This window comes from Doryrhamphus excisus, chromosome 6 (genome assembly GCF_030265055.1).
Source record: "Doryrhamphus excisus isolate RoL2022-K1 chromosome 6, RoL_Dexc_1.0, whole genome shotgun sequence".
Classification (NCBI taxonomy): domain Eukaryota; kingdom Metazoa; phylum Chordata; class Actinopteri; order Syngnathiformes; family Syngnathidae; genus Doryrhamphus; species Doryrhamphus excisus.
The window spans coordinates 9,085,132-9,093,513 of NC_080471.1; the positions used below are offsets into that span (position 1 = coordinate 9,085,132).

Consider the following 8,382-nt stretch of genomic DNA (forward strand, 5'->3'; position numbering starts at 1 on the left):
AACGTTGGGTTCATATTTACTACTACACGGCTGGGTTATGTCAACCCAGCAAGTTGGGTTGCCAATATACCATATATATATATATATATTTGTTATATTTGCTATATAACGACTCACAACATACAGTATATGTGTATACAGTGGACTATCGGTGGCTAACGGAAGCCCGCTAGCATGCAGCGGTCTTGCTTAAAAAAACCAGCACGCTCGTATTAATTCACAAGATTCTATAACTTGATATCACATAAAATGGCAAATTGACGAGATAACTGACGTTGTCCGCATAACTAATGGAAGTTTGCTAAGGTTACCGATCGATTCCTGAAGCTAGTACTCAACGGTGCTTTCACAAACTTACATTTTAACAACTTTATGAAGCTGTATATAATAATATAAAGTCAATTCTACGTTAAAACAATAGTGGGAATGTAACAAACTTTGCTCCGTGCTGAAATTGGTCTCCTCAGATGAAATGTGCGGTCCGAATGAAGTAAGTTTGTGGGCAGTGCTTTGTTGCGCATGTCCAAAATTCTACCCCAACGCTTTGGGTTGTCCAAAATAACCCAGCACAAAATAATGGAAATCACAACAACGGAGATAACCCAGCGAATTGGGTTCTCAGAATACCCAATTCAATAAAAATTACCCAATTAAATGACCCAACAGGCTCAACCCAGCGGTTGGGTCAAAAAAATAACCCAGCATTTTTAAGAGTGCAGGAGCGAGTGGAGGAAGTCCATGACGGTACCGCCCTAAAAGAGTATTCCCTTTTCACCCCTCTAGATCTGCAGCTGTACCACAGTGAGACCCTGGAGCTGATGCTGCAGCGTTGGTCCAAACTGGAAAGGGACTTTCGAATGAAGAGCGGGCGCTACGACATCAGCAAGATCCCGGACATCTACGACTGCATCAAGTATGACACGCAGCACAATGGCTTGCTGGGACTGGAGGACACGCTGGAGCTCTTTCGCCTCTCCCGCGCTCTGGCTGACATTGTCATACCGCAGGTGAAAGGGTCCGCTAAGAGACTGTGTGCAGGTTACACCTTATCCTGTCGTCATTTCATGTGTCTGTTGCTTTAATGCTAATGAGCTGTCTCTGGCAGCGTGTCGCTTATCCATCTTTTACGTACATTTAAGCTCTTTTCCTCTCATACGTGGAGGCAAGGAGTGAGGGAGATGATAGACTTTGGTTTTGAATATCATTAAAAGGTCACTTTTGCATATTAATCATTTATTAAATATAGGTTTCTTCAGGTAGTAGAGTAAAGTAAAAGTACAAGTAAACTAATATTGGTGTTTGACCTTCTCTCAGGAATACGGCATCAGCAAAGTGGAGAAGCTGGACATTGCTCAGGCGTACTGCGTCCCCCTCATGAAGAAGATCCAGTTGGACCTGCAGAGGACGCATGAGGATGAGGCCGTCAACAAGCTCCACCCCTTGTGAGAAAGCCCCAAATATAGCATTCATTCATTCATTCACAGCTCGAGTGGATGACTAACGATGTCTAATCATTCTTCAGGTATTCTCGAGGGGTGATGTCCCCGGGTCGCCATGTCCGAACTCGCCTCTACTTCACCAGCGAAAGTCATGTCCACTCGCTGCTCAGCATCTTCCGCTATGGAGGCCTGCTGGATGTACGCACTCTTTCTTTAGGTTTGCCATGTGGTCATAAGCTGATATTGGCCATCAACTACACTACTGCTGGAAGATACACATTTGGACAAAATGAAAGTACCTACCAACAGTTTTACCTATTGTTTTAATTCATGATGGTCCTACACTGTGTATGTGTGTGTCCAGGAAGACAAAGACCAGCAGTGGAACCAGGCCATGGACTACCTGAGTGCCGTGACTGAGCTGAACTACATGACCCAGATAGTCATCATGCTGTATGAAGACAACAACAAGGTCAGTATTAGCTAATAGTAATGCTAAGTACAGCGAGTAGATCCCTGCTATTTGCTGGATTGGCGTACCAAGACCAACGGCCAATGGCCAAAATTCCTAAAATAATCACTGTATGGGCGGCACGGCGGTCTAGTGGTTAGCGCGCTCTGTGTGGAGTTTGCATGTTCTCTCCGTGCATGCGTGGGTTTTCTCCGGGTACTCCGGTTTCCTCCCACATTCCAAAAACATGCTAGGTTAATTGGTGACTCCAAATTGTCCATAGGTATGAATGTGAGTGTGAATGGTTGTTTGTCTATATGTGTCCTGTGATTGGCTGGCCACCAGTCCAGGGTGTACCCTGCCTCTCGCCCGAAGACAGCTGGGATAGGCTCCAGCACCCCCGCGACCCTTGTGAGGAAAAGCGGTACAAAATGAATGAATGAATCTACTGTATATGACAACTTTTGCCTAAGTTTAGCGTGGATTTTCGTGTATGCAAGCAGGACCCATCCTCCGAGGAACGTTTCCACGTGGAACTGCACTTCAGTCCGGGGGTCAAAGGTTGCGAGGATGAGGAAAACATTCCTCTTGGATTTGGTTTCCGTCCGGCCTCTTCAGAGGTGCGTTCATGTGCAGTTACTGACACTTTAGGACTTCACATAAGACAATATTTCTATTGAAAAGTAGTGTCATCATCATTTGTTGTACTTATTGCAGAAGGTCAGGGTGAAGTAAAAATCGCAGTAATGACTTTATTGTCTTCTCAATCAGAATCAGGACAAAAAGCCCAACCAGGGCAGCCTGGAGGATCTCTCCCAGGACCAACCCGACCAGGCGCTTCCTGTATCTGATCCCATCAACATCCAGCGAAGGTCCCCCATGATTCGCAACCGCAAGACGGGCTCCATGGAGGTAACTCTTAGGATTCATATTTATTTGTCCCCCCCCCCCTTCTTCAAGTTGTACCTGCATGTCAAGTATGTCAAGTTGGGTTCTGGAGTCACGGTGCAACTGTGTGGGTCTTAACGCCGCTCAGGTCCTCTCTGAGACCTCCCCCACCCAGTTGTCCAAAGGCTGCACATCGCACCGACTCTTCCCTATGGGCTCGCGCCAGTCGCCTGAGATCAAACCAGCCAGCGGCCTAGGTGGGCGCCTCCTCTGCCTTGTGTGTGTGTGTGTGGTTGGGGGGGGTGATCCCAAAAACTTCCTCTTCTTCTATGACCTTCCCCCCTTTTCACCTTTCTTTCTGGTAACTGTCGCCGTCCGTCGCTCTCCACAGTCTAGTGTCCTTCCCATTGTGTCCAAGCAGCGGGTGGACGGGGTCTGGGCATCCCTACACATCGGGTCCAGCATGGTGCCGTAATTCCCAGGAGGCATCAAAGGCAACATGTTGTTCCTTTGCTCTCTCCAGGAGCTAATACTTGATACTTAATACTTGCTCATACTTGACTAATACCATATTTGGTTGTATTGTCAGGGTGTGATGTAATAGGTTGTGTAAACAAGGCTGCATGTAGCTTTATGCGTACATTAGGGGTGGGGGGGGGGGGCGTGTTTAAATGGTTCAGGTCATCAAACCAATGGAAATATTGCATGTATGACAATACAACTGAACACAAAATGCAGTTTTTTCATGACAAAAATCCATATCTCCATCCAGTAGCATACATAGCATGCATCTTCCCATGTGTGGGGGACTTTATGTATGGCTTGGGATGTAAGTCACAAGATGAGGTCTAGAATGTGTAGTCAGTAGTATATACAGTACAAGGTTCTAAGCTACATATAGGGTTACTGTACGTGGAGCCTAGGTTGCATGAACAGGGTTACATGAGGCTTAAATTGTATAGATGAGGGTTATGTATAGCTAGCAAGGCCGCCGAGGGATCTCGCCGCTTGCCGCAGAGGTCACATGAGCAGCAGGTGTCCGTCCGCACCACGACCTCGGCCAGCAGATCTCCGACTTTTTATAGCAGCCAGACGTTCAAAGTGACTGAAAGCTGGCGATGATTCAAGCGGAGCATGACAGGACCTCCTTATTCTTTCTTCTTCCTGTTTTATTTTGTTTTTGTGTTGCTTTTTTCTTCTTTCCTTCCTCCGTCTTCCTCTTGCTTGGTGTGTGTTTCCACGTGCACACGTATGTTTGCATGTTGTTTGCCTTACCAAACACCAACACATGTTCTCTTTCAGGGTTCTTCGTGAACTTGTTATTTATAGCAACATTTTGTTATGAATAACACCACCATGTGTGTGTTTGTTTGTGTGTGTGTGATGCACTAATGCTCACCCTTCAACACACACACACACACACACACACCCCCCCTCTCCTTCCCCTCCCACCCGGCTTATGTCACACAGGCTCGCTCTGCTCTGGCCTCTTCAGTGCCTCCATGCTGGGGGTGTCCTCTAGCGCCCCCAACCTGCGGGACTACGTACGCACGCACCACCATCACCACCACCGAAAACCGCCCCTGTCCCCAGGCAGCCTGCCCTGCCAGATTGGCATGTTCGGTATGTTCACGCTGCTTTCACATGCCTGGGAAAGACCACACTTGATCGTCTCCATCCATACTATCCATACAATCCATACCATCCACGCTATTTGCACACAATCAAAACCACCGCCTGGTTTTGGCCGTTGTCATGGTGATGGTGCTGACCCGGTGCCAGATCAGCTCAGGGTGTTCTGATTCCGCATGAGTCTTTGTTTGTGTGCACGTTGTTGAGTGAACAACCAGCAACTAATCCTCATCCAAGTGGATTTCTGGATCAGGAAAGCCTTGATTGCACAATTTTGCTTCTTTGGGGACTATATAATTATATATTTTAATTAATATAATTATATATATTATATTATATATATAATTATATAATTGTTACTTAAGGAAATCACATTCTTGCTTCTATTTGGGAGTACAATCCTGCAGCTTTCACCTGCCACCACCAGCAGGGGGCGTTATACACTAGCAGGGCAAGGTGTGTGTATTGTGTATTGTCTGGGCCAACACACTAATGTCATGGATCAACTTCATTCCTACTGGATGGAGGAAGGAGCTGTTCCCTCTGTAGGACTTTATGTCCCTTGGGATTACATCTCCAACCTGTGATGCTGCCCTCAGCAGGTGACGTTTGGAATTTTCTGGGCCCACAACTAGTTGTTTGGAAAGAGGGGAGTTTGTTATAGAATCAATATACTCATATATTCATACACTATAATTAATACAATACAAGTTAATTAAATGTAATTCTATTTGTAAAAATGTATTTCAAATAAAATATTAATATGTAGTTAAGTTTATTAAGTTTTTTTCCGATGTGTTCCAGATTCAAGCTGTGGCCACCAGCTAACCTTTAACCTTTTAAAACAGGGGTCTCAAACTCGCGGCCGGCGGGCCAAATGCGGCCCTTGAGATGCTAATTTGAGGCCCACCACCTTGATACCCAAGTTTAATGTTGAAATGACAGCTTAAAGCTGTGTGCACACCGGACACAATTAACATGATTATGCCCCGCTCATACTGTTACCCTACCCTGTTACCCCGCCCTGTTTGGCTTTGGATTAGCAATGAAGCTAAAGGCTTATGACGCTGGGTACAAATAAAAGCAGGAAATGATTTGGAATAAAAGGGAAAATACACGTCAAGATAAAGCATCTCATCAAACATGTTGTTAAAGTTACCACGCTGCTCCCAGATGGAACTGAGTACGATGCTAACTTGCTAATTGGGTCAAATGATTAAGTTTCATTAATGTTCATGTTAAAGGTTAAATAACTGTTAATACTGTACATTTCAATCTGAAAAAAATAATTTCTCTACCAACTGTATGTGGTTTCTTACGTTTTTCTTATTTGCTGTTTTATTATTATTTGACTTATTTATTACTGATTGATTGATTTATTGTCTTTATTCTTAATTTGTTTATTTTTTTTAATCTTATTTTGTGTATAGAAAAATAAAAAATAAGATATTTGACAACAGTGGAATGTTTTATCAGATATTTTGGAGTGGAAAACTGGAACCAAAGTACTGAAAAAGTGTAGGGTATAGCAGAAGCAAAAGCATGGAAGATAGTTTTTTTTTTTTTTTTTTTTTTCAGTTTTTAATAAATGCGTTTTTTGTTTTTTAAACCTGATGTGGCCCGGCTTCACCCAGAACCTAGCTCCGGTGGCCCCCAGTTAAATTGAGTTTGAGACCCCTGTTTTAAAACAATTCAAGTGTTAGGATGCTAAGAAGCTAACCCGTCTATGATGGTGCTAAAGTCGAATACGGAGGAGGAGCTTTTCTTTCACTTTGACACGTTCTCAACTGTCAGCTGTGTCCCCCCGCCCCCGACAGTTGTTCTTCTACTGCCAGTGTTGACGTATGGTCGCTGTAGCCATATTGTACTGAGCAGCCATGACATGACGTGCGTACAAGTTGCAGTTGTGTTTCTGTGCTTGCATTCAAAGACGCTAAAATGAATCTCAGAACTAAAACTAAAAGCATACGGGTGTAATATTTGTATTTAGTATCTAAAGTCTGCGCTAACGTAGCTAAGCTAAGGTGACCCGCCGTATGTGAGAGCGCCCTCTGTTGCCTCCTGTTGGTAACACCAGCGCATCCAAGCAAGAAGTCCTACTGCATGCTCATCAATCTCCTCCTGATCTTTTTTTTTTCCTGGTTCTTCTTCTTCCTGTGCGTCTCCTCTCTCTCCTGTCATGTCCAAAAGGGGCGGAGCCTGCAGTAACTCCACGTTACCTGTCTTATCTCCTCAGAGCTGTTGTCTATGCCACCAGTAAAGAGATTTTCTGTGTCGTTTGCCAGGCATCCGACTAATGGTATGTCTGCTTTTTTTGGGTAGGGTGGGGGTGGGGGGCGGTCCTGACACTTTTTGGTCTTGCATGATTTTTTTTTTTTTTTTTGGGACGTGGGACAAGCTGTGTTTTGGTTTGCTCCTTTCAAGTCTAACATCACCTCTTTTTTATTGGTATTCTTTTTGTTTGGCTTCACTTCTCTCACCAAGCACATGATCGGGTGTCTGACTGATCTTAACTCATCCAACTTTTTTTTTTTTTGGTGATATCTCTTATAAATGGTGAAACACCTCGGCTTTCAATGGGTTCCTCTAGAACCTTCTGTCAGGTTCTTTGTAGCAACAGCAGACCAAGATGAAGATGTGGTGAGTGTGATGATCTCACCGTGTTCTTGATTATATTATTTTGATGCAGTTGTTCAATTAAACTTTTTCATTATTAAGGGAGAAAAAATCCAAATCGACATGGCTGACCCCCGGGGCCACTGCCCCCACCCGCCCTTTCCCTCCTGCTCCTCATTCTCCTCTCTCGCTCCGTCCCCTCAGATGCCACAGACGAGCGTCACGTAGCCCAACTAGAGCCGGGGCGGCCCGCCGAGGTGCCTCGCCCAGCCTGGGAGGAGGGGGCGGTGGCTGCAGCCCACCACCTGCAACACTGCCCCTACCACCTTCGCCTCCTCGGGGCGTCGCTGGTGTGCGACGACGAGCTGCCTCGGTGGTGCCACGGTCAGCCCTGCTTGGCCGGCCTGTTAGCTCTCTGGCGCTGGACGCAGGGAGAGCGCGCTGATACTGTAGTTTGCGTCCCAGTGTGTGTGTGTGTGTGTGCGGTTTGGCGTGAGGGTGTTGGTTCAATGGAGGTTTGGTGGAAATGCTCTAGTTTTCATATTAACTGATTTTTGTTTTGCACACTATCATCATCTACGATGTTAAAAGGCAAAAATCCACCATTCTTGAATAAAAACCCACCCTGGCGGTGTCAATCAAATGTTGTAATCAAATTGTATAGGAGGCGTACCTAATCAATTTCAGTCTCTCATGTGGGCCTTGGCGTTATAACATTAGCCATGCTAGCAATGAAACCGCCAAAGTCCAACTCTATATACAATAGTCCTTCATGTGACCTTGACTTGGCTGCGGATGGCACCTGTGGAACCTCTAAATGCCAACATATGAACAGTCTGTTGTTGTGATGGCCACAGCTTTACCCTGGAACAGATCATTTTTAATTGGGTTTCAAAACGATTCACACCATCAAATGTGCATTCTCGTCTTTAGAGGTTCCATGTGTTCCACATGCCTGCTTCATGTCCTTGTAGACAAGTCTGAAGGCCTCATGGTGTTCCTGTCCTCTTCCTTTTGCCTGTAGGCTTTGAAGGCTGCTCAATGGTGCCCTCTATCTACCCGCTGGAGACACTGCACAATTCTCTCTCGCTGAAGCAGGTGGACGGGTTCCTCAACACCGTGTGCGAGAGCAGCAGCGAGGCCCACGCCAAGACCATGAAGGGTAGGTCCAAAAATGCCACCGCTGTTAAGGACCCGCTGTTTAAAAAATGCTTTATCTTTATCTGTCCCACACAGCGCTGTCCGGCCTGTTCGACTCTCAGAGCCAGACATCGCTCTACAGTCCTCAACAGCCGCTCTCCTCCTCGGGGTCAGAGGCGTCTCTGCGGCCGCCCAGCCAGCCCCTTTGGCGTGAGT

The 8,382-nt window shown here is 45.8% G+C and overlaps 1 protein-coding gene across 11 annotated transcripts in view; it reads left to right on the forward strand.

The window, feature by feature from the left end:
• The window catches only part of ppip5k1b (diphosphoinositol pentakisphosphate kinase 1b), a 33,413-nt gene that overhangs the window by 22,886 nt on the left and 2,145 nt on the right, over nt 1-8,382 (forward strand). For 2 of the 11 annotated variants that reach the window (XM_058074655.1, XM_058074656.1), the window contains 11 exons: nt 784-1,007; nt 1,315-1,442; nt 1,523-1,637; nt 1,804-1,911; nt 2,394-2,510; nt 2,662-2,802; nt 2,927-3,035; nt 4,249-4,401; nt 6,647-6,709; nt 8,051-8,188; nt 8,263-8,376. In XM_058074655.1, the coding sequence (XP_057930638.1) occupies nt 784-1,007; nt 1,315-1,442; nt 1,523-1,637; nt 1,804-1,911; nt 2,394-2,510; nt 2,662-2,802; nt 2,927-3,035; nt 4,249-4,401; nt 6,647-6,709; nt 8,051-8,188; nt 8,263-8,376 (1,410 nt within the window). Of the gene's footprint in view, nt 1-783; nt 1,008-1,314; nt 1,443-1,522; nt 1,638-1,803; nt 1,912-2,393; nt 2,511-2,661; nt 2,803-2,926; nt 3,036-4,248; nt 4,402-6,646; nt 6,710-8,050; nt 8,189-8,262; nt 8,377-8,382 lie in introns of those variants that run through there. The other 9 variants (XM_058074660.1, XM_058074661.1, XR_009130080.1 and 6 more) reach the window with 8 other exon arrangements.